Source organism: Dermacentor albipictus, chromosome 1 (genome assembly GCF_038994185.2).
Source record: "Dermacentor albipictus isolate Rhodes 1998 colony chromosome 1, USDA_Dalb.pri_finalv2, whole genome shotgun sequence".
Taxonomy (NCBI): Eukaryota; Metazoa; Arthropoda; class Arachnida; order Ixodida; family Ixodidae; genus Dermacentor; species Dermacentor albipictus.
The window spans coordinates 14,847,634-14,874,928 of record NC_091821.1 but is presented as its reverse complement, the minus strand read 5'-3'; the positions used below and the strand labels follow the sequence as shown (position 1 = coordinate 14,874,928).

General features: G+C 43.6%; 1 protein-coding gene across 1 annotated transcript; it reads right to left on the bottom strand.

Moving 5' to 3' along the window:
* Positions 1-3,333: 3,333 nt before the first annotated feature.
* On the bottom strand, positions 3,334-27,295 carry Gar1 (Gar1 ribonucleoprotein). Its single transcript, XM_065451869.1, has 6 exons — positions 27,160-27,295; positions 25,108-25,343; positions 17,411-17,559; positions 13,077-13,136; positions 7,644-7,734; positions 3,334-3,715 (listed from the first exon to the last, which is right to left on the bottom strand). The coding sequence occupies exons 2-6, from the start codon at positions 25,337-25,339 to the stop codon at positions 3,462-3,464; spliced, it is 786 nt and encodes a 261-aa protein (XP_065307941.1). The 5' UTR covers positions 25,340-25,343; positions 27,160-27,295; the 3' UTR covers positions 3,334-3,461.

Sequence of the window (27,295 nt, the reverse complement as noted above, 5' to 3'; positions counted from 1 at the left end):
CTTCGTCCTGCAGTGGACATAAAATAGGCTGATGACAAGAATTTTTCTTTTGAAAAAAGAAAAGCAGTTTTTTAGATGCCATAGAGGAATGGTCACTGCCAGTTTGAAAACTGCCTCTAACTTTCAGGTAAAACATTTTAGTAAAGCATTTTTTTTAATGCATGGATGTGCTTCGTATGCGAGTAGAAATATTGCAAGTTTTGTCAAACTGAAATTACTGATATGAACGTTTCGTCATATTCTTCACGAACTCCACACAATAACCAATGCTTTCAGTCAGCACTGTCATGCCAGAGCAAAGCAATATTGTAGGTTAATAAAATAGTAGCATGTAGCAGTACTTGTGGGAGAGCGAATGATAACTCCAAAGCAAAATCCAACCCCTAACTTCAACAAAAATTAGATGGAATAAAATTAAAGTGATGATGCTTCTCAAACTGCGAATAAGGTTGTTGTAGCGGTTTGTGATGTATGGAAAAGGAGCAGAGGATGCCACTTTTATCGACAAATGTGGGCTGCTTTGTGGTTTGGTCTTGGCACATAACCTTTCCTTTCTTACGCAGAATGTCAGAAAGTCAGGAATAAGACACTGTTCTGAAGCCAAGCCTGAAGGCTTAGAAGAGTGAAGTTTGTGTCACAGGGAAAGTATTGACATACACTTGTGTTATTAGTTGCACATGCCAGTAGTAAAGTACAGTGAAATCCCAATAATTCGAAATCTCTTAATTCAAAGTGACGGAAAATTCGAGCTGCTCTGTTGGTCCTGGCAATGTCCCATGTATTTGAATAGAGAAAACTCCCGCAAATTCAAACTCCGAAAATCACTCAATGGTTATTTCAAACCAAATCTCTCACTTCCATGCACCGCTTTTCAGACAAACCCGTGCCAAAGGCGAAGGTTCGATGCGTTGCTAGCTACCATAATGTCGCATGCTGCAACAATGACAAGGAAACACGTGCGGGAAGCCAAGAGTGAACTGGAGCAAGCAAAACAGTGCACACTTGATCACAATACCATGCACTCACTGACCCTCTCTCTTAGCGAGCACTTGATCATATCCCCAATACTGGATACGTGGGAGTACAGCATGCCTCAAGCCACCATCCCTTGGGTCTCCCTTGCAGGTTTCCCTCAGACCCACAGCAAACAGTGCGCAATCTTATTGCACTTGAACTTAATATGGAACTTGGGCTTCTCCCGGCATATGTCATGCGCTGATGGAGGCAAGGTGTTTTCAATGCAAGCCCAAAGACTGTTTCGGTTTGCACGCTGCACCGCACCATTGATCAGGCACTACATTAAAGGGGGTTCTCCTTTGCTATCACTTCGTATTATATAAAAAAATTTCCAGTCTCTTCGGAGTTCAAATTAACAGGATTCTATCGTAATATATGTATTTGTGATGTGATGCAAGATCTCTGGCTCTGATCATATAGCCAGCAGTAGCAGCAGGCTGTTAATGTCCTCCTTGGTTGTTACTTGTACTTATTAATTGAATTAAGGAAATGCTAAGTTAATGGAAATGAAAGTGGATGAAAAAACCACTGGCCACAGGTGGGATACGAACCGTCTTTGCATTACACATGCAATGCTCTTGTCAATTGAGATACCGCGGCACCGTTTTCCCAACCACTTTCTGGAGTTTCAGCCAGCGCCACCACTCACAAGCCTTGGCAATTGATGTGGAACTGCTTTCTGCTGCAGGCATCATGTGTACATGAACTTTTTTGGGTGAAGGCAACTGGTCAATAAAGCCACACATGCTACCCGACGGCATCAATGCTGCCAGATTCATTCCATCAATTTATCATTTCTTTAATTCAATTAATAAGTAGAAGTAATTTCCCCTATGTTGTCCTTGGTGTCTTTGTTTACTGGCTTCTTATGATATGACTAACAAAAATCGTACCCCTCGATTTCCTTTCTTCTCCTTGGTTGTAGACACACTAGATACCTGTGCCTTCTCAACATTTTCAAATCAACGACAAGTATAACTACATAATGTGTAACCCCTCTGTTAATGATTTAGCAGGTCCTGGTTGCTTGTTTCTTGGGGTAATCTGGAGCAAATGTCCATGTTCTATGGAGCAGGAGTTGCAGGTCTGTCTTGCCTCTGCCAAGCCCTTTGCAGCTTGGCATTGATAGAGAATATATACTGTCATTTAGTAATGCAAGTACACGTGTCAACACCAAAGCAGGACAAAATGCAATACTACAGTCGAAACCCGCGATAATGAAATTCCTGACAGCAAAATATTTTCGTATCCCAGGCAAATGCCCATAGGATTTAATGTATTTTGTACCTCTCGACACAAAATGTCACTGTACTACAATCCTGCATCAACGAAATTGGCCGCAACGTAACCCCACATATTACCTACTCTCACAAGGCTAGCAGGCTCCAAATTGTGCACAGATGCAACTGCTTTGCACTAAAATTCCACGAAATACCACCCATTTACACTTGCGTGGGCGTCGCCATTTTTGCTCGCAAGAACCAATTGCCGGAAGCAATTGCGTGCGCTGGAAACAGGCCATGGCTGCCATCTTGTTGATCGCCCGTTTGAAGCGGCACGCATGTCGCTACCAACATTGTGACAACAGTTTTTGCACACCTAGTGCAGTGCATAATGTGCGCCTCGGTGAGAAAAATGCAGCAAAAACAAGGACATGCATGTCCCACCAATGCGGAATTGTTTATGATGCTTGAGATGGCGGTCACAGCATGGAGTGGCACGCATCGAGCCGCGATTGAGCGATCATCCGGGAATACGAATCTCTTGCTTCAAGAACGCTAGTTTTGGTGCCACCCAACAGGCATCGCATGTGGATTTGGCACCGGACATTTATTTGCACAAAGCAGCCGTAATCTCGATCGACTGCCTTCGGGTATACGAGATACGATCACTTTCGCGCTCGGCACTGGACGCATCGGCACCTATGGGCAACAGCGTGCATTGGAGAAATGCTGCTGCATACGTGGAGCGCTGTCGCTCTGTGTCCAGTGCAGAGTTAACGCAATATCTCGCAAAAGTGATCATATCTTCGAAAGGAAATGGCCAAGAATACTGTTCCACGGCAGTGCTGCCACTGCTGATTGACGCATGCGATGCACTTTGTACTGTCGGCAGTGCGGTTCTATGTCCTCGAGCTGAGCTTGCCAAAGTAGGCTAACGGAATTTTAACAGCAAGTTTTCGTTCTGCAACGCATTACCTAGCTGTGCTATCCCATTTAGCAACAACGAAATTTCGTGTTCCCCGCCGATTTCGTAGTTGCAAGGTTGAACTGTGTTGGGACACTGGGACCATGCCCTTAAAAGCAGGACAGCTAATTAGTGGTTGTGGTGGTCGGTCACCTTTATTCATAGGTGCACTCGTTTGAAAAATAAAATGACACAATTTGGAAAGAAGTGTTCCTATACAATGCCAAGTGTTGCTTTGGCTTGAAGCAACAGTTAGGCTATGACCTGGAGAATCCCCTGCTTCCAAAGCCACCTCTTCCTCTAAATCCACCACCTCCTCCTCTGTCCCCAAATCCGCCACCTCCCCGGCCTCCAAATCCACCGCCTCCCCGGCCTCCAAATCCACCACCTCCCCGGCCTCCAAATCCTCTGCCTCCACGGCCTCCAAAACCTCCGCCTCCCCGGCCTCCAAATCCTCCGCCTCCCCGGCCTCCAAATCCACCACGTCCACGGGGTCCACCACGGCCTCCACCTAGGCAACAGAAGAGCAAAGCATTAGTGGGCTATGAGAACAGGCACACATTTTTATTTAAGGGGAGACGCTCCTCGAAACAAATTTTTTTTTATTACTTGTACTAGAGCTTTCAGAATTCAGCCATTTATACAGTTTTCTATGCAGATATCAAATATGTGATTACTTTTTGTGTAGCTGTTATAGTATTTGGGTTATGCGATACACAATGGCAAACTATAGTCATCTTTGTGGGCAACTTTTTATGTACTAAATTTTCACAAAAAGCATCGTGCTGTAGCTTTTAGCTCTTTGTAGATCACAAAATGCTGATATCTAGCCTAACAGCATGTACAATTGCTGGAACTATGCAAAAAGATTATTAGAGCATTTCAGCTAAATTTTTTTTCTCAATTGCCTGAAATACAACCTTGTACTTTTGCAACTACTGCTGGGAGATATTGCAATTTCAAGCAGGTATCAGCACTGTACATATATTCAAGAGTATGTATGTCAATTTCATTAGACGATTAAAGATAAGGCAATTATAAATGTACAAGGTTATTTTCATGTAAGGTTATGTACAAGGTTATTTTCATCAAAAAATTAGTTGAACTGTCCTAATTTTGTTTCATAGTTGCAGTAATTGTAGATGCTGTTTAAATAGATATTGGAACTTAGCAGTCTACAAAGAGCTGGAACTTCTGCAGACGCAGAGGGGTAAATGATTGAATTACAAGCGGCTCCTTGCAAATGTCCCTCTCAAATCGCACGCAGAGCCACAACAGCGACCACTGAAGTGGAGCCACATCATGTTCCGTATAAAGTACAAGTGTGATAAGATCCTATCGCAATGTGTGCTTTAGGTGCGAGTGAAAGTGTGCGAGGGTGAGACAGGAAAGATGGTGGCTTCATGAGTGCTGCCTTCCGGCACGAGCAAAGGGAAAGAGGGGAGGGAAGCGAGCTCACAGTAACGCAATCAAGCGCAGCGACGCGAGGGGGCGGAGTTGGGGGTAAGTTGGCGCGGGTCTCGGCCATGGCTGCGCATAGTTGTAAGTGTGGCTTAGTGCATACGCAACCGTGCACCCTGCTTTAGAGCTAATCTGCCGGGTGTGCAAAGAGTGGGTGTGTCAAGACGGCATTGCACCACGTAAGCTACCTTACCACACATTTCATATTGGAGGTTGCGTGATCTCGAGTTTCGGCGACTTGTTGGAGCAAGAGGCAGACGAAGCATTCGCTCTCTGCTGCCAGCACTTTTCCTCACAGCGTCATTCCAGTGCGGCCAACACTGTCAGCAGTGGGGCTGGGAGCATGCATTCCTGAATTCACTGAATTCGTACCGCCAAGAAGATACCATCGAGGCACGTGGCATAAAACCGTATCACTCGTTCCCGACTCCCAAATTTATAAAAATGAATTGTTTTCTCATTCAAATTTGCTTTTTCCGATTGCCCGACAATTCAGAAAATTTTGCGGCCCCTTTGCATGCAAGAAAAATCGATCGGCAAATGTACTTATTTGCATAAAAGGTCGAATTTCAATACCAGGAAATTTCGATACAACGAAGCAAATTGCCGACTTTACCGACTTGGTTATATAGAGGTTTAACTGCAGCATTTTTTTTTTTGTGTGTGTGTGCCACATAAGATACATCACACAGTATGTGTTTGTTATACTGAACCACTGTGAGGTGTGCCCCCCTGGCTATTTAGGCCCAGCTGCTTCAAGGTGTTATGCGAGCAGCAATTAGCTGTGTGGCCTGTTTCACGCAACAGAGCAGTTCTTGCCTACGGTGCATACCACTACACTAGGTTTTTTTTTTTTTTGGATTATACAGACTTTTTAAGAATTTCCCATGGCAGATTTCACAATTCTAGTCCTTACACTGGTTTCTTGATGAGGTGGACATTACTTGCACAATAAACTCAAATGCCCAATTGACTAATTAACAAAAGTCCGCTAATTAAACTTGAACTAAATATTACAGCACACATTGCAATTTACTAATTGTAGCCGATGAGTTAGCAAGGCATATCCACAACATGCCATTTCACGCATTGAAGCAAAAAAGTAACCAGAACACCAATGTATTTCACCGCACACTTTGGGAATTAAAAGTATCGCTAAACTGGTATCATCAGAATTCTTTCCAAGTGGATACGCCTTGTGAACTCATCGGCTACCATTCGTAAATTGCAATGGTATGTGCTGCAAAGTAATTAGTTATAAACTTAATTAATTAGTTATAAACTTATAAACTCTGGCCCGCAAATTAAATGGGTGTGCGTTGGCTGCAGCATGTACACAAAAAACAAATGCAGCTACTTGGTGACAACTTGGTGCTGCTGTGTCATGCCAGCGTTACTTTGGTGTTGGGATGATTTGTCCACGCTGTTCTGCTCACTATTGCTTTGTTTTTGTTTTTTCATCCCCCCCCCCATACAGTGCAGAAGAACCCTATACAATGCTAAAAAACTAGGTTAAACGAAATGCAAATTACTCTGGCAAAATCAAGAGAAGCAATACACTGTTTTCTATGAAAGCAGTCAAGGGGAATCTAAAATTTTTTTTACCAAAGCGAGGTTCAGCTCTATTATACCTTTCTTTCCCCAGAGTGATTAGGATAGAAATTGCCAAATTAAGCGATTTGAATAGGTCTGTGCTCTAGAACGTCAGGTTGGACAAATGGCACTAAGCAAGCAAGTACTCAATGCCTATACAAATTTTTTACACACATCTCCTGGGAAGAGCACTACACATCAATTTGGCAATGAGCTACTATAAGCAATCAATGCATATACACTATCATTCCCTACTCTGCAGGTGCTGAACATTTGTGGTCAGGGTTGTGCTCGAGAAGGCAAAGGAAGGCAGTACATCTACATTTAAAAAGCATTTATAACATTAACAAGGAGGCCAACTAGCTAATCAGAAACTGTATTAGGCAAAGAGAGCTGACCTACCAGCCCAGGGTATGGGTGGTCACACTGACTGCCACAGTGTGCACACACATGGCTATGGCAGGAAAAGAAGTAGTTTCACAGGCTTCATGTGGACTGCTTTTCAGAACAAAAGAGACACTGGAAAGTCTGCGGTACGGTGTACAGCTTCCCAGGCGGTGCTAGTATCTGTACCTCACCCACTGTATGACCATTGTCCACCCTCCCTATCCCATTAGTTTAGCATGCTTGCTCATCACAGGACCTCCCATGCAGAAAAAGTTTACTTCTGTATGCAAGGATTCCCCAGCATCCTTAAGAAATTATAGGTTTTTATGTCCCAGAGCCACACTCTAGCTTTGAAAGGCGCAGTATTAGGGGCTCTGGATCCATTTTGACAGCCAGTTTTGACATGCTTGTAAACACAAGTCTAAGAGCACTAGTGTGTTTGCCTCCTGTTCCCACTTGAGCAGAAGAGCAAAGCATTAGTGGGCCATAAGCACAGGCACACACTTTTATTTAAGGGGACACGCTCCTTGAAACAGCTTTTTTTTTATTACTTCTACTAGAGGTTTTAGAATTCAGCCATTTAAAGAGTTTTATATGCAGACTTCAAATATGTCATTATGGTGGCTCGCCACAGCCAGGGATCGAACCCGTGACACCGTGTTCAGGAGAATGCCATAACAGCCGAGTCACCATCATGGGTCCCAATGTCATTGAATGACACTGAAGGTATGCAAAGTGCCGCATAGCCACTACAAAGGTATTATAGCATGTTACTGAAAGTGGAGAGCATACCACTTCTTACTAGTGCTACACGAGAGAAAATACCAGCATGCACACATCTTTTGGCCATGGCCACACACCGCATTCCAGCGTAGTTAATGGCACCCCAGCAGATAGCCACACAGACATCACAGGCAATGTGGACACAGAAGCTTGAAACTAAAGCTGCACAGGAATCAGGTTTGAAGGGAAAAAAAAAACATTGGCAGTGGTCTTACCTCTTCCCCCACCACCTCTTCCGCCACGGTTCTGCTGGGAGCCAGGTAGATATCTTGATAGTGGTGTCAGCTTACGAGGGTCTATGTAGAACTGAAGAATTTAGGATGGGAACAAAATCAGAATAAAACATGATGCAAGCAATAATCACAATTGCTAATTCACAAAGTTTACATGGTTCAGCCATGCTGAACTTCACACCAATTTAGTGAGTTAACAGCAAGAAAGTAAGCAACAAAGCACAAACAAGGACAGAGGAGCATAATTAAAGGCAGGAATTAAAAGTGCACCAACAAATACAACATGACAGCACAGACAGGATATGTGCAAGCACACAACCAACCAATATGTGCATGTTCCATCTTCTTCACGGTCATGTTGTCTCCATTTGTGCACCTTTAATAGCTTATGTATAACTAGACGGGTGTACCTTAGACACATACGAGGGGTCACCCAAAAAGATCCAGAGAAATTAGAAAAAATATATGTATTATCATTAAGGACAAAAAGGACTCAGTTCCCTTCAAAATATTCTCCAATTGTGTCAATATACTTGTGACAACCTTCTCTCACACTCTGGAGCTCCTGAAGCTTCATGCAGTTGAGTCGCCCCAGCCAAGTCGTCTTTACCCCGTGTACAGTGAGAAATCCGCATTTTTTATTGAATTATATTGCTTAACAATACAGAAAAAAAATTATGCATAAAGTGGTTCGATAAATAGGGTGCATAGGGAAAGCCAGTTAATCCCTTTTAAGTCACTTTCAATGTGATTTTTTCTAATCCTGGCACAAAATCAATGAAGTTTTCTCTTTTGCTTTTTGTCCTCTGTGAGCAATAGGGGAACAAACACCGTGACAACGCGTCTCATGCATAATTTCACACTCAAAATCCAAAATCCAGTCACGAGCTTCAGCTCATGCCAGCATCTTTTGAAATCTTGTTGGATGTGTAGCAATGACTCTCACTGACTTTTCATCAAAACTTTTTCACAATCTCAAAGGTATGAGTGGTTAAAGGTCGGCCAAAATGAGGATGGTTTTTAATGCTTATTTCTCCTCTCGGAATCCCCCAAACCACTCAAAAACTCACGCACGGCTCAGTGCCTCTTCCATAAATGTAGTGTGAAGCATTTCAGTCGTTTCTTTGGCCGTGCATTTTCTTTTTCTAGGACGAATCAAAATCTCAAGGAAGTTTGTTGTCCGTTAGAGAAAGACATCATGATTTTGCAAGAGTAGTGCAACAACAGTTGATACAATTGACATGAACAAACCAGCAAGACATTTTACGGTGATGTCAGTTTGGGTAGTGACTTGCAAACTGTCTACTTATAGCCACCTAGCAGAACAACACAGCGATACAATTACGAAGAGCTCCATTAAGCTAGTAAAGTCTTTTTGGGGCCGTACACAAAATTTCATTGTCTTGATCTTGTGTAGTGTTAATGACCACAAAATGCATCAGTGCACCACCTAACATTGTACATGCTACCAAGATGTGTACTTTGCACCTGAACATCCTTTCTTTATTGCAAATATTGAGCAAATTTTTATGAAGTGTGCTCCCATCACTGCAAATAAAGGCAAATCTGGCACCTTGTGAGCTGCAAACCGTAAACCAGATAACGCCCTCACTCATCCTTGGCCTCCAATTAAGGCTTGAGAAGAGTTGTGGACTAATGCTTTGCACATGCCAAAGGCAACTCGAGTGAGTCCAGCTGAAGTGAATGAAAGTGCCATGTCTGCGTAATAAAAATGCACAACTCTAGACAGCATTGACAGCAGATGTTCCATGTTAGGTGGCACAGCACCACAACTTGGTTAGTTTTCACCTGTTCCAAGTCAACCAATTTTATTGGTTATCTCGAAGCACTCTCAAGGCCTGCAGACATATGGAAATTGAAGGGACCATCGTCTGATTTTAACAGATGATGCAATGGTAACTTATTGTGGTGTATCTTTGCATCATGGCTGCATTTTCTGCCATTAATAGGCTTGGTTCCACCACAAAGAATAAGCCAACAGATTGATTTCACCACGGTCAAAGCACATGCAAAGGTGTGCCAGCACCATGATGACAGTAGTACTCACCACTTTCCTACTGTACTAAGGTTGAAGGCAACATTGAGGGGAATGCCGAGAAAAATGCCACAGAGGATTTTTTCAGTGAATATTAGGAAAAAGTGGGGGGGGGGGGGGAATGGTGCGTCTCTTCAACAAAACTCCCATTTCTAGGGATAAGTGGGCTTGTCATGGCAGACACACAACATACTTGTTACTATAGTTGCCCTTCAGACCACCAAGAACTACTTACTACTGCCAGCATGCTTTGCAGCAGTGGTACCTGTTGTGAAGTCCATCTATTAGTAGCTGTTTCAATACCTCAGCCAGATGACAGCAGTAGCAGTGCTGTTATGAAGCTTGCACTTTTATTGCCATAAGAGGGCAGACTCAGTAGACAGGATGCACTACTTTCCAATCCAAGTGCATGCAGCAACTCCTGCTGTGATCTAGCACATATAATTTTGTTTTATCAGATCAGCATTCCCCATTGCAGTGCTTGCTATTTCTTCCAGCATAACTTTTGGAGTTCACTATTTTCCTGTTCACCATCTGCACCACCCCTCCCATGACTTCAAGAAGTGAATCTTCAGAATGCCTGCATTAATCTAAAATCGACAGTGCTGTGCTAGCTTAACCTGATATACTCGTGAAGCAGGAGAGTGAGCAATTGTAAAGACCAGCTCAGAGATGGAGATGTGTGATATGTAAACATAGTGCGATACAGGCATAAACTATGAAGGGCCATCTGACAAACAAGGTTTGTTTTTAACTTGAACAATTTTTTTTTTTACTCTTAAGAGTAAGTGATATAACATGAATGAGTAGGGATGCCAACTGATACACCACTCCTAATAACAGTGCAGCTCAGTTTTCCTATGCTGTTACTCAAGTAATGCCAGGAAAACAGTGAGCCGCACTGGGAAGTGCCAAATTAGCAACTTTTCATGGACAACGGTATATATTCAACGGCATTAGTGCCTGTGCAATCTGATAAACTCCCTCACGACCTTTCCCTTTCCTTGATAACTCCTTTGATATCTGTGTATTCATACTGCAGATTCACCATGCCATAGAGTTTCTTACAATACTACCCAGTGGTCCCCTCTGGGTAGTATTATAAGAAACTTTTAAACTTCTTTTTAAACTTCTTTTAAAGCACACTTCGAAGAGTATTTAAACTTTTCTTTAAATTTCATTGGGACACCACAGGAATGCTGGGGTAGGGAAGTCTCCGTCTATCTTGAAGGTGGCTTGGCCTAAAACATAATCATGACTGTGCAAATAAAGCCTCCTTGGAATTAAAACCTTCATAACAGGTCTTGATTCCCCAATACTAATATATCTTGCATGTATGTTAGCTCACTCATAAGCAAAAAAAAAAAAAAAATCTACGCGCAATTGAAACTGGCATCATTGAGTAGAGACCTCGTGTTTCCTCCTAATTCAGCAATCTGCAGTGCTCCTGTTCACATTTGATGTAGCTATACGTCCAAGTGCAAAAACTTAAGTTTTAATCCATCCTTGCATAGCAACAACACTACAGCAAAGCATGCTGTTCTAGTACGGACTAAACCACTGTGACGGAAGAAACACCGGTACCCAAATGAGACACTGAGGCATCATGGCGCACTGAGAAGCATGCCAATCCAAAGCCCCACCCTCACTTCCAGGCATTCCCACATATACAGCAAAACCTCATTAAACTGTACCCGCTTAAACAGTAGTTTCGTTTTAAAAGTAGTAAAGTTAAATCCACGACTCAGCGGGCATTGAACATAATGTGTTTTGTATCCGCATAAACCGTGCCAGCTTATTGCATACATATCGGTTAGCACGTAGTGTTTCCACTTTTCGTGTGTGTTGTTGCGTTGTCTCCATCGGGTGGGCCGGCAGAACAAGCCTCAGAGATTGGAACAACGGCCTCCAAGCGCCCTGTGCATTCGTGCACGAAGCCATATCAACATCAACATCATTTCGGCGGCATGCCAGAGAGCGTTGGGGCATCGCACAAGCGAGGACTCGCGTCATGCCGAAGCTCACTAAAAAAGACGCCAGATGCTCAGCATAGAAGAAAAATTAGACATCGTTCGTGCTATCGAACGTGACATGACGAAGTCAGCGCTGGCACCCGACAGGGATCTGCTGTTGACTACGGTGGGTGGCATTTGGAATGTGAAGAAGTTGTCGGTAGCGCTGCTGCGACCGCAAAGAGATGTCGGCTATGAGGTTCGACTTTTCGCCATCGTTGCCTGTGTTGTTGCCGAAGTGTCGGCTAGCAATAGTGATCAGGACGACACGGAAAGTGACAGCACAGGCGATTCAGGCCCGACAGTGGCAGAAGCTGCACATTACGTCAACCTCGTGAATGCAATTGTCGCAACGAGAACAGTGCCCCGCAATGAAAAGGCACCCCGCGACTTCTGCGGCGCTACCGTGTGCGTGCACGGAGAATACATAACGCCAACAAGGAATTTGCCATGTAAGTGTTTGCCGAGGGCTGGCCAAAAAGCTCCCTCGCAGCTTTAGTAGGTTTGAGGCGGCTGTCACCGCTGCTAGGCTGCCGTGGCATCAAACGAAAATAACACTTTTGTCACGCGAAGTGAATAAATACTGCATGTTTTTTTCCCCTTTCATCGCACACTCTCTGAGTTCTGCTTTTGACAGGTAAGTGGTCTATCTCATGCTATTTCGGTTAAACAGTACTACCGTTTAGTACGTACTTTTTTGGACCCCGGCCAACTACGGCTTAACGAGGTTTCACTGTACCACAGCATCGTAGTGTTAAAAGAAAAATCATGCATTCCTCCACCTTAAACCAAGAAATATAAGGACCCTGAAATTGTCAATTTGCTGAAATTTAAGTTTTTTATGCATTGTGTTTTGCACATGTTAGGCATTAGGCATTATTGTTTAACCAGAGCAAAGGTGACCCATTAGTAGTGGCCTTTCCTACTGGTCAGTCAAGGTTCTGAGATATTAGAGTACATCAAGCATGAAAAATATGCAATATATTACAGGGCTGACTTTGTCCCATAACAATCTTTCTCAACTTAGCTGATAGTGTTTTGCTATGCTAGTTAAGGGAGTTTACTGTATAACAAAAATGCCTGTTGGCATACTTGCTTGGCATACAGTGCAAGCAATACAACACTTTCAAGTTAGATGACAAACTTTGCAACAAACTTGACAAACTTTAGTAACTTTGCAGCATGCAGTGGCTTTTGTCTGCATAGGTCTGATGCATGGTTGTGACAAATGTTGACACAACATGCCAATGAGTAAAAAATCAAAAGTACGAGGTAGAGCAAAGAAATCCAAGGTCAGTACTTTCAATACAAAGAGAACCAACAAAGTCAGCACGATTGCTACCTTACCTTCTGCTTCTTGCTGAAGGAGCTCGCCTTCACGTCCTCCTGAAGCCTGACTGAGACAAACTGTGACATTTGCAGTCAAGGGCAAAAAGTTGCGAAATGCGAAAACACCCGTGTGCTTAGATTTTAGGTGCACGTTAAAGAACACCAGGTGGTCGAAATTTCCGGAGTCCTCTACTACGGCGTGCCTCATAATCAGAAAGTGGTTTTGGCACGTAAAGCCCCATAATTTTTTTTAAGGGCAAAAAGTTAGCAACGAGACCACAACTGCAATGAAGGCAATGGTACAGTAAAACCTCATTCACACGTTTTGGGAAAAAAGGCGAGAAAAAACACACTAACCAGGAAAATCTACAATCCAAAATAAAAAAATTTCACAGGCTCAACTATTGTTGGCATTAATGTAATGCAAAGCGTCGCGCAGATAGTTGCGCAACGAGGCGCCGATGCGCGTCGAGTTTTGTTGCTTTCCTATTGGGTGTTGTTTTAAGAGGGCGATGGGAAACAGAAACAAGATCGAGCTGGTGGTTGGCGCCGGACGCTGCCGAAACGAAACGTGATGCCCACATGGCACTGCCTGCAGCAGGGAAAGGCGGCGCGTTTGGATTATCGCCTACTAAAAGTGTGCAGTATGCTACCAATGGCACTATACACCATACGCTGTAAAACAGATAGGTAAAGATGCTTATCGCAATAGGTTTGGCGGTGATAACTGTGAATGCGGCATGCAATGACCCAGGAGCTGAATTACTGGTACAGGAATAAGGGACTGTACGCACCGTCGTTTTCTCGTGAGACGGGCGGCTATATACCATTCTCAATCGCATGCGCCTTCTTCACGTGGGATCTATATCTAGCGGTCGCAAAACGTATACGATCGCAGTCTGCAGCAGGGAACGGTGGCGCGTTTCGGTTATCACCTATTAAAAGCGCGCGCTACACTTCCGACGGCACCATGTGTTGTGAAACAGATAGGAGAAGATGCTTATCGCAATAGCTTTGGCGGTAATGGTGGTGCATGCAACGTGCAACGAGAACGTTTGCTGGTACCAAAATGAGAAAATGAGTGTGCACTGGCGTTTTGACGCGAGATGGGTGGCCAAGCATGGTGAAGCTGCTGCGGCGGGCAGCTACCTATTTACTGTTCTCGATCGCGCGCGCCTCACGCATTTTCTTGTTTACATGGGACCTAACGGGCGGAAAACGTATCATACGATCGCAGTTTGGCGACGCACTGTACGTTGGTGCCGAACAATCGTGTCTTTCGGGAACGTATGAATCGGTAAAAAATGAGCGTAACTCTACTGGGCCATTTTTTTTGTGTTCTCGATTGCAAACATTGGCACCGAGAAAACATACGTAACAGGAACGTGTCAACGAGGTTCTAGTGTATTTCAGTAATTAATCCCAGTTTGTGCAATTTGTTGGTTTACACACTTACAATGGAGAACATTGAATCAGTGATATGTAACTGGCTAACATTATGTTCCACTATGTATGTTCAACATTTTGCCAACTATTAAGTGGGTGATGTCTGATGATTGACAGAAGACCTGCCAACATACAAGTGTGCCAAGCCACAATGCTCATGCACAAAGAACAGGTGCGAAGCAGCATTTACATTGTCATGGCAACATCTCTGCAGTGCTGGACATGCCCTAGCCATGCAGTAATGCCAGCATGCACTTACTTTCTGCAACTTCCAGCAACCATAGCCATGTACATGATACATTAGACCCTCTGCACATACCACTGTACACCGAGAATTATTGTGGCGGCTACTGCTGGTGACCGTGATTGTGCAACAACCTGACAACATTTAGACAGTCTGCTTCAATTCGAATTTGCTCTTGCTACATGCTCTCCCCCCTGACAGCAAGAAAGAAACTATAAAAGCAGCCCTTACTCAGTCCCACCTCACACTGTGGACAAAGCAGTAAGCATTTTTTGTCATTATTATTGAGATCGCAACTGTTTGTTTTGACATTTCTAGACCTACAGGGATGGTGCCAAGTGAGAAAAATGGTTTGATTTCCACTTAGCAGGTCGTGCCACAGAATTATTGTTGGTTATGCATTAGCGACTAAAAGCCAAATTCTTCACCACATCATTAATTTCATACTATACTCTAGCATAGTATGTGATGACTATACGCTATAACATTTATCTCTGGGCATCTCTACCATGGTAAAGCAGGAGGTGGCACATTCGCAGTTGGTTTAACTTATCACGATAACGGCTGTCGTGGGGTAGTGTACCGCCATTCAGGAAAATGGCGTCGGCTAATTCTCTTTAGGACTATGGGTCAAAATCCCTGAATTTTCCAAAGCACACAACGTTCTTAGTGCTGAATGTGTTTGCTGAGGCAAGAAAAGAATGTGGGAAGTGTGCTAGTAGTATGAATGCAGTTATCAAGAGAGATGCATTCCTCCCAAATGGGAGGGAGCGTTCATTGTACCAATGGGCTTCCGAACATAACAGAGATGGCAGGGTGATGAGCAAATGCCAACTAGACGCCGAGCTAACAATACGGTGCAGGTTAACATATATTTAGAGGAATGTTTGCCCCTGGTGTAGGCTAAGGAGGCTGCAACTACTGAGAAATAGCATAGATAATGCTACACCCCATTTCCGCATTCATGTAAATGTGGCATATGGTTACATTGCTAATGTATTTGCTGCTAATGCCTCGCTGAGAGATGGCAAGCCGCCCTCCTCAGCGAGGCACCCGAAGACCAGGAGTGGGCCGTCCAGCGGGCCAGGGCCGTTGCCGAGGATCTCGAAAGATCTTCCTCGGGCGATGGTCCACTGGCAGCCTAGCCCCGGGCACCAACATCAACAACTGCTGGATAAATAAAGTTTATTCCTATCCTTGTTATATTAACACACCTGCTGATCTAGGGAGCATAGATTGAAAGAACAGCTTCAACAGCACTGCAAAGAACTACTGAGATAAGAGTATAATAAATGTCTTTCTGATCTCTTTTTGCACAACAATAGTTAAAAATGAAAAAAAAAAACAAAACAAGAAGTGCTTACATAAGCACTTTAATTGGTAATAATTACTTAAGTATAGTAAAAGGGCATCACAAGGCATTCTATTCTAGCAGGAACACGAACACAAAACACAAATACATACACAGGGCGCTATGTGTGTCTTCCTGTTTCCATGTTACTGCTTGCACTACTAGAATACTTCACAATGTCATATCGACAAGGCAACATTGCAATTCTCATTAATGACCAACAGTGACAAAATATCGCTTTGGCTAAATTTCTCATAAAGGAGTAGTATAAGCTATTAAATCTAGGCAAAGCTACAGGGCTGGTAATTACCTGATTTTCTAATTAACAGCCTTTAAATAGCACCTCAGCATGACATGTGCACTTGGTGGTTAGCAGATAACACAAAAATTTCAGCATGTAACTTCCGAGATTTTCAGCACTTCATGAGCCATAGGTCGGCAAACTCCCTCATAAGTCAACTCGCTAAGACTCGGACCGACCCAGTGAGCCTGGCGAAGTAGAATTTCGGCAAGTTTGAGTTCGAGTGAGCCCTAAGCAAAAAATATATTTTGTGAGCGAGTCTGAGTAAGTTCCGTTTAATTTGCAAACCTGTGTCATGAGCGCTGACTGATCTCGGAGGTCATGCCAAGGAGCCACACTAGTTCTCAACATTTATGCGTAAGTTCTGGTAAGTGATAAGTTTCTTTTTTTTTCAGTTTCGGTAACAAAAACATCTATTTCCGAGCAGAAAAGTCTATTTCTGCTTGCGTTTTCCAATGCATTCCGTTATGTTTCAAATATAAAATTCTGCATGGAAGCTGCTCTATATCTACGCTACCCTGAAACTAGGCTTGTTACGTGGTCAAAAATTTTGCTGGGTTAGGCGTTAACATTCAAGGATTGAGCAAGGTAACCGAAGTTACAAATCTGTTTAGGTCCACCAGAGATCATAATATACTGTTCCACACAAAAGCGTGCAGAAAGAAACATGTACACAGACTAGACAGGAAAATGAAAGATTCACCCAAATTCTAAATGGCTCATTCCTTTTTTCATCTCAGAACAGAAAAAAATAGTGCCACAGTTTCATTCAGTTTTACAAAATACAAGTAGCTGAAATCAACACTTAAGAATAATAATTGATTTAAAATGCACACATGCAGAATGCCCTCAGACCTGCATATGTTTTTGTTTGTACCATTGTGCATGCTACTCGCATGTGTGACACTTTCATTCAATGCAAGCAAACTTGTAGAGTTTCCAAGAGCACACTAGAGAAACACTATGATGCAACATTTTTGAAACATGTGCTTTGGTCTAGTTAAGGATACGAAGTCCTTGATAGGTCCAAAGATCTCATCAACTTTGCCGATTTGCTGCTTGTTTTCCAAATAAAGTGGAGCATTGAAGAAAGGCACCCGCTCATCAGTCACTTTAGCCACCAAGTCATCCTGGCATGGGTGGCTCAGGTAAGCAAACTCTGTATGAAAAAAAAAAATGCAGCACAAGGCTCCACATTGAATGTATGGCAAACGAAGAAACTCAGTACAGTAAACTTGCGACCTACTCCTAGAAACCAAATATTTTTTACGCAATTATCCCAATTGCGGGTAATTATGGGAACAGGTATACACACATAACCGTGAGCAGGTGACCATCACCATGTTTCATGATTGAAAGGAAGAGAAAGATGCGCATGTACATCCAGGAACACACAATCAGGTCACTGGCACCTACTCTCTATGGCCCCTGTCAACATACGATAGTAGACAATAAGATATCATGTTGGGCATTTTGAGTTTCCTGAGCTAAACTGCCCGGAAAGCTGGCACTTTGACATCCCAGACAGCTAGTCTTGGACACTAAGCCACTTGAAACAATAGCCACTATAGAATTTGCACCATGTAGCCCACCAACTGTCTGCAAATATATTGCAATGAAGCTGTATATGACATCAAATCAGCACGTTACAAAGCATGTGCGAGAAAAAAAGTTTTACAAGGGAAAAAAATGCAGACACACACACACACACGAAAAATGCATTAATGTGGTGGAAAGTTGGGTTGCTTAGTGGATCATGACTATTGGTACAGTGCAAGAAAAACAAGACATACAGTAGCAGATGCACACAGCGTTAACTTTCAACACATTTTACAGTCAATGTCCGATTTTTCTAACTCCCTAAGGACCACAAAAAACTTTAAAAATCGGGCAGTCCGAAAAAAATGAATACATGCCTTTAAATGCCCTCAAGGGCTCAAATCACCACAGCCACATCTGAAATAGCTTTGAAGGTCTGCCAGTACAATTATTAGATGTCGCAGTGCTCATACCATGACAGGAGATGGCAGGTACAAGCATGAATAATTAAGGAACTAATTTCATGCCCTGTGACAGTGGCCCCTTTGCAGTCTTGGCACGCTTCACTACAATACATGATGTATGCTTGACTGCATAGCAGTTGTATTGGGTATGCTTGACTGCATAGTAGTATTGCGGAGAAGCAGACTTTCGGGAACCATCCTTATGCAACAACGCTTTAGGTGTCTCAGTACTCATACTGTGACATGTCACAGCAAAAGCATGCATGTATAATTAAAGAACACATTTTATGTCCTGTAACAATGACCTCCTCTGCATTTTGGTATGTGTCACTGCAATACGTTGCATATGCTTGACCGCGTAACACCGCCGTACTGCGGCTAAGCTGACTTTCGGGAACTGGCATTATGCAAGACTTAAAGTTTAGAACCTTGCCGTGCTTTCAGCACTTTGACCCCATCAGCAACGATGACTAAGATAAAGTCGACGTTATTGCATACAGTGGCAAATCCCTTAAAGGGGCCCTGAACCACCCCTCGGGATACATGAAAGAACACAGTCTGCGGATATCACATGCTGCTGTGAACATCTCAACCAAATTTTGCAGTCGTGCACAGCGTGTGGATCTTGCAAGCAGAGCGTGAAGACACCTTTCTTTTAAAGACTTTCTTTTCAACAAAAGCCTCCTCCTTGCTTTTTTTCTGGATGCTTTATTTCGTAATATAGTGGCAAACAGAAGACATTAATCAAAAATGATGTCCGGATCAGTGCGCTTCTCTTACTGTCACTGTGTACATTTTAGATGCAGTTTAATAAACAGGCTGAAGTAAGGGAAAATATGCTTTCGAATTTCAATAATAATTATGCACTTCCGGAAGAAGTGGACTATCGTCTGCTCATGCTCAACCACGGCCGCCCACGTAAGGATTAATCTTTGGCCATCTTATCGGTGTCGTAGCCACTAGGTCTCGCTAATTTCAACGAACTTTTAACACTCAACTAGCCTCAAACCAAGTGAAACTTCAGGTCAAACCACGTGCACGCTGGCCAGTGCACGCTCACTCCTGGCCACTCCTGGTTAGACGCCTTGGCTGACTTCGCTTTGAAATGATCGAGCTATTTATAGCACTTCAAAATGCGCAAGTTGGATGTGGCTACTATCCGTCAGTCAAGCTGGTGCAGGACAAAGCTGGTCTGCACCACACAGCACAGCCAGACAGGAGCATATGAGTGCGAGCGCGCACTCTAGCCCTGTTGTGCACAAAGCAAATGCTGCTGTTGCATGTAGCTTGCAGCCTGCTAAGTAGCGTAGATAACGCGGCTGCTGTGACGAGTCCCCAGGCTGAGCGCACTGTGGCTCGCTGAGGACAACAGTGTTTCGCATGTTTGGTGCGTCATAGGTACTAAAATCCAAAATAGTGCTATCTACATGAACATTCAAAATCAAATTTGAACTGCGTGCCACAGTCACGTTCCATAGGCAGAGCGTTGTAGGCACGCCCCACGCCTCTGTAGCCTTTGCAGTACATAGCATTGAAGAACGAGCGGGAGCACTGTGACGGGAGTGTTTGATTGCCAATAATTCTGATTCTGCTGAACCCATTCCAGTACTTTTCCCGACAAAGTATTTCTGAAATAGCCTAATTTAACTTCAAATGATTTCTCCACTTCAATAAAAAGTGGTTCAGGGTACCTTTAAATAATAAAACACAGCACCGAACAGCTGGAAGCTCGATAGCGAACACCAAAGCAACTATGCCTCATGACAGCCCAAAACAACTACTACGGCTGGCTACGGCTGCCAGCGGATTGGGGTGATAGAGCAGTAGTTTGAGGCTGTGAGATAATCAAAATGGCAGCGGTGATAGGTTCAATGAACACCACTTAGAACCTGCTGTCACGGCAAAAAAGTCACAAAAGTAAACGGCAAAGGGTTTTAGCATCCAAAGTTTCAGATGTCCTTATACATTGGCTCTATGGGTACGTGGCAGTGCTGCGAAAGCGTCCGAATGATCTGGCATGTCCAAAAAAACTAGTCATTGGCTGTATTTGTAAAAACAGTGCGTTCTGCTGTTCGTGATTTTTTAATGAAATGCCTGAGCCTAGTCATGCAGTCTAATGAATCCTTGCATAGTGTAGCACGATTATGACAGGCTGGTGTGATTACAAGCGTATACAGTAGAACCTCGGTCATACGTTTTGGAAAAACTCGCAAGAAAACACATTGGCCGGGAAAACGTACTATCCGAAGTAACTGAAAAAATTTCACAGACTCAACCATTGTTGACATCTACGTAATGCGAAGCATCGCGCGGATCGTTGCGGTCTGAGACGCCGATGCGCGTCGAGCTCGTGGCGCTTTGGCAGTCCAAGACACATATTGTTTACCTATTATGTGGTGTCTTAAGAGGGCGATGAGAAACTGAAACGAAATCGAGCTGGTGGGCGACACCGGATGCTGCCGAAGCGAAACTTGATGCCCACATGGCGCCGCCTGCAGCAGGGAACGGCGGCATGTTTGGATTATTGCCTAAGAGCATGCAGTACACTACGAATGGCACTGCACACCACATGCTGTAAAACAGATAGGTGAAGATGCTTATCGCACTAGATTTGGTGGCAACAGCTGTGAATGCGGTGTGCAGTGACCCAGGAGGAGATTTGCTGGTACCAGAATGAGAAACTGTATGTGCCGTCGTTTTCAGGTGAGACAGGTGGCTATATACAGTAAAACCTTTATATATCGAACACGGATATATATTTAATTATTGTGCATATTGAACACTTTTTGTATTACCTGGAAAATCACATGCTCGGCGAGTATCGGGGTGAAGCTGCTGCGGCGAGCAGCTTTATACTGTTCTCAATCACGCACGCATCATACATTTTCTTGTTTACATGGGATCCAGCAACCGGAAAACATATCATAGGATCGCAGTTTGAATACGTACTGAATGCTGGTGTTGAAAAATTGTGTTTTGTGGAAACGTATAACCAGTACAAATGAGCTTAACTATTGGGTCATGTTCTGTATTCTCAACTGCGAACGTTGGCACTGAGAAAACGTACGTAACGGAAACGTATCAACGAAGTTCTACTGTTGTATGCTATGCACTGTGTTTTCGAATGAAAATGTGTCTACTCCTGTCCATCTTCCCACGCTGTATCTATACTTAAAGGGCCCCTGAAATGGTTCAGACAAATTTCATAGACGCTTAGGGTACAGCTACAGTTAATCATATGCACCACTATTTGTGAGAAGCGTCTCATATTAAGAGAGCTACGGATGATTACAAGTTGCTCTCCTGGATAGCCATGCATTTTCTCAACTCATTTGCCGAGCGATCAGGGCTATGCTCCGCCTTCACTGGCTCTGCGTCATAATGGCATATCGAGTTGTCTACTTCTGGTTGTCTAGGAGCAAGCTCGCAAAGCCTCTTCAAGCTCCGCCAGCCGCCTGGCAGTTGACTCCAAGCGAGAGCTATCGAAGCAGCATGCGTTGCTTCGATACAAACAAAGAGCTAATATTGCTCTAACAAAGTGTAAAACACTTTAAAATTTACAAACATGCTCATGATTACAATGTGCTCAGAAATGTGCTCACGATTACGCTCCTGCGAAAAATTTGCACCAACAGCAAAGAAGAATACACTTCGTTACTGCTACTGTGTTTGTAAGCTTTGTGCCACCAGGTGGCTGCACCATGCAGACCGTTCATGTTCGCGCCGCTGCTCATACCATGAAACGTCATGGTCAAACGGCTAGGCCCAGTCTGCTTTCACTTGCGTTTATTCCAATATTTGACACACGAAACACCATTGTGGCAGTAATTCTCTGGCATAAAGTGACGGCCGCAAATGCATAAATCCTGGCGCCGATCGGATAATGACAGTCCGATGCACTGCAGCCACTCCGCTTGTCTGCTGCCTTGCAGAGGGACGTTATGTCGCAGCATGACATGTTGCCAGTCGCTAAGTTTGCGGCTCACAACGTAACAAGGACGAACCATGGTGCTTATACAGCGGAGCTCTCGTCAACATGGAGCATGTTGTAACACAAGCAGACGACACTTGCTTTGTGCCAGAAGTGCTTAAGTATAATGAGAAAGTGTCCTTGTGCTCTCTATTTCTGTTACTTACTTTTTATAGAAACAAATTAACTAACATGCCAACTACCACGAACAGCATTTGTTCACCATAAAGTTGGAAAACTATCGATGATGCGCCCTGGGCAGCCAATTGGATACCTACTACTACTAGCGCCCTACTAGCGCCATTAGGACAACTTGCATCAAATTGTCAGGGACGGCTGAAAATTCAACTGAGTGGCGTGCTACGATCAGTAGCAATGTAAGTTTTTAAAACCTTATAATAAATTGCAGGCTTTACGCAGAGCACTTAGATGCGTCAATTAATGATCAGAAGGACCTACCCTAAAGACTGAGTACGTTTGTACAAGATCGTCACAATCATTTCAGGGTCCCTTTAAATATATATGTATGCAAACTCAGCAACGTAGACAACAGTGAGCACCATGAAATAAACAAAGCGGATAATGGAGCTACGGCAGTGGCAATAAAGAAAATGGTATCCGTTGTTTCCCTAGTAGCAGAAGTAGGCCAATATAGAAATAATTAGCAACTGATAGCTCCTTAAATGTAGATAAAAAATTTTTCACAGAAAAAAAATCATATTGCAACTTTCTGTTTATACCGCACACAGCAGCCTAATTATAAAATGTGGGCACGTTTTTACTATTCGGACGCTTGGAATACCCTCTACACGGCCACCCTTGACCGTATTGTTCTATTCTGGGAAGACTGAAGGAAAGCCTAAAATGATGTTTAACTGACATGGTTTAGGAAGACCATTTTACCCCGTTTTAATCTTCCCCATTTTCAACTCCACAAGGAAGTCGATTGGCGACACTGTCACACTCAGTTCTTGGAGTGGAACTTTGTTGTCAGTTGCACTGACAAAAACAAAATTAACTGTGGAAATATCTGTGTTTTGACATGAGGCTTCACCATAATTCCATTCTAGCTTTAACAGGCATATGGAATTCTGAAGTAAAAATGTAGATTGAGGGCAATTAGAGTATGAGCTCAGTGAAATCAATGTAACACAACATCAGCCTACAGTTCTTTGCCTTACTTCTCTAGTTGTGTAGTATAGTGGTAGCCATGAGCACATGAGAACCCAAAGAGCAGGTTTCTGAATGTGCCCAAGTATTGAACAGCTCGTTAAAATCTAACAAATGACTTCAAGGAGCACCCAGCTGTGCTAAAACTTAGTCCCTTACAGCACAGAAAAGTCTGCATCGCTGCAAAAGGCAGTAGAGAATGCCACAATAAGATTGGGGCACCACGGGAGATCGTGAAGTGTGCTCACTGGCAGAACTGAATAACTAAAAATGGAAGCCTCAAGTTGTGGGGGCACTCTCTGTTTGAGGCTAAGGCTGAAGGCAAGCTCTGTATCTAGCCACACACAGTTGTTCCGTGGTACTCCCCAACTTGTAGCACATGTACATAATGGCAGCTATGTTGGGTTCAGGCGAATAAGGCAACCAGCGGAGTCAACTCTAACAATGTTTACTGCCGCAAGCAATAAGTAACACTTGCAGAGGGAAGTCCACACTGTGATAAGTAATAAATAGGATTGCCTCGTTGTTTGTGATAGGCAAACCAGGTCACTCATGGGTTGCAGCAGATATCCCTATCCGGCAGGTTAGAGGGTGGGTTGCCAGAGGGGGTCTCCTCCAGTTTTTAATTAAATGCCTGAGTGTAGTCATGCGGCCTAATGAATTCATACTGCGAGAGCGGGGGAGAACAAGGAGAGTGCATAGTGTGCCTTACACGTGTCTATGCCGGCTCCTGACGCGTCCAAAACACGACGATGTGAGTACACAGGAGAAGATGGGTGCATGTGCTCCCCACAAAGTACACAATATAATGGCAAAAATCTGTGCTAAAACAACAGATGCACAGTGATCAGCGATTCGGATGCAATACTCAAACCACATGGCGGCCACCTGTTGTGCCACTGATGAGCACAGGGCAAGCTCTGAGGGGCTAATTGCAATCATGCATCACAAACACTCTCACTCTTATTCTATACCACAATGCATCAGCTTGATATTCCCAGCCCCCATCGGTGGCACAGCAAGCACCGGCAGCCATGTGCTCCGAGCATCACATTTGAATCTCTGAGCACTGTACACTGCCATTGTATTTTAACATGAAACATTACATCTTAAAGTAGCTATCCTACCATTTTAGGTAGATTTACACAATGTATGCATGAGTACACACTACCAAAGCAGTTTTTTTTCAAGTGCTTCTCCCAGGAAACAAGCTTAGTTGGAAACCAAATCGTTTTTACAATTGTTATTATTCATATAGTTATAACACAACTCCCTTTTTCAGTGAATTTGAATGCATAAAATTGGTCTGTGTCTAACTCCAAGCTTTTCAGGCACCTTGGCTATGATATTTAGGTAATTTTATATCAATCATGTTTCTTTTCCTTCTTCTATATAGAGTGAAGTGGTGCAGGTGACTACCTTTGATGACATTGGAATAAACTGGCCACAGATGATAAGAAGAGACTAGAATTTAAGACTGAGCACTGGTGTATCATGCCTGCCCTGAAACCCATTTCTACTTTCTCACTCTACTACATGAGGGAAACAACAAGCAGATACTTGCCAATAACCTCTTCAGGAGGTCCCTGGTCGAAGCCACTCCGAAAACCACCACCAAAGCCACCTCTGCCACCACGGCCTCCGCCACGACCACCAAATCCACCCCGATCACCACCTCCCCGGCCTCCCCGGAAGCCACCGCCACTGCCCCCACGAAAGCCGCCGCCGCCGCCGCCACCACGGAAACCTCCATGGCCTCCGCGGAAGTTTCCGCCCCCACCGAAGCCTCTGCTCATGGCACTGCATAGGAAAGCACATAATTGCATGTGAAACAAACAAACAAAAGTGAAGACAACGGTCATCTCTATGTCATGAGTTCTTGGGCAAAAGGAGCATAGCGACTGTTGTCGGAGCTGTCTCAAAAACTGCCACCGAGTTTGTTCCTGAGCAAATTTCCTCCATGCAGCAGTCGTGGCTTCAAATCAGTAACCAAACGTAATCAGCAGTGACAACTTAGCAATCTAGCGGTGTAAGGGTGACATGGTATTACATACATGCTGAATAGCAAACAAGCATTCAATTAGCAAAGCATACTTTGGTAACAGGAAAAAAAAGTCAATAGACCAGTGCAATAGCCCAATAACCAGGTAGCCCTATTAAATCTGTCAGAATAAGAACTAGAAGACAAACAATAAATTGTCTTCTCAGCTTCTCTGTCATGTCTAAGCTAAACAGAGTAACAGCGCACAGAACAGGACAAACAGAATGAAACAGACAAAGCCCTGTCAGTGTCTTTCTGTTCGTCCTGTAGCATGCACTGTTCTGTTTATCTACATGTACCAACCGGCCCAAGTTAGCACTCTTTTGCAGGTCGTGCCGAGAGTTTCAGGCATCAACTTCTGTTGCAACAAACCTTATATTTAAAACCTGTATTTGTAGTGTAATGCAAACATGGCACATCAGGGCCTGAAGTGGATTCTGCCAGAAAATACACTAGAGTGCACACCAGAATTATATTAAACGTCACTGGAATAAACTTCAGATCAGTAAACATAGGGTCAAATTTCTTGTAAGCAGGGACCCAGTAGGTTTTGTACCTTGCTTATCTAAGCAACACTGCAAGTCAGGAAATTTTAAGTAAAGCAACGGCAGACATAATGCCCTAACCTTTAAATGAAACATTGATATTTATTAAGAAAACATTTAATGGAACATTGTCGCCTGAACACACTACGCATTTCTCTCCACTTTTTTTCTTTGGTGCTAAAATGAAAGGTCAACATAGCAGATATGTTGATAATCGTTACAATTTTCCCACTGCCTGCTCCGCTACCACCAAACCCAAAAGGAAAAATTAGACCACGCTACAAATGCTAACATTAAGTTGTCACTCAGTTATGAGCTGGAAAAATGTCACGCGAATCTATTCATATACTTATAAAAGGGGAAAATAACTGGCTATACTTATTTCTACCATGATACAACTGCATTACTTATGTTGCAACTGCATTACACAGCCAATGTGACAACAGACTGCGATTTAATGATCTTCAATGCTCCACGAAGGAGTGATGCTTTCATACAAACATTTTGCTTAGGTTTGTTCCTAGAAATTGGCGTATTGCGCTGAAAAGGCCCCTTGTGGACGTGACATTTATCGCACATTGCACATAGGCCTGTTGGTACGGCAAATGCAACCGAGGTTCCCACGTTTTCAATAACCGTGTACTGTCAGCGCGCCGCGATGAGCAAGCTTTTAACACATCAAGTTGGATGACATAGGAGAGGCGGCCTGGCCCGTCTGCGTCTTCAATGTTCCACTGTAATAAATAGCGATTTCTGAAATTGATCAAGACATTTCTTGACGATCGCAAAGCATTGCTGTCCTTCTTGCTGCCATCACACTGATAGTCTGCCTACAGAAAATAATTATGGGCTGGATAGAAGTTGACAATGCAATACAGCCTCTTCGAGAAACCGGTGTTTTTTTTTTCTCTCACAACGGCTGTCACACTCAATTCGGGAAGCACTTTTCGAGTTCAGAATTGCTATCAAAGCTGCAATAGGTGTACCAGTACGACAAAAAAAGCGAGTCCGATCTCGTCATATACATTACCTTATCAAATGTTAACCCACAAGGCAGTTACAGCCGCGGCGGATGGTTAACACGTGCCAAAACACATGGAGAACGCAACGAAGGCAAGCGAGGCGCCTCGAATGTTGCCAGACTCTTTCCAGCTTTCTATGTTTCC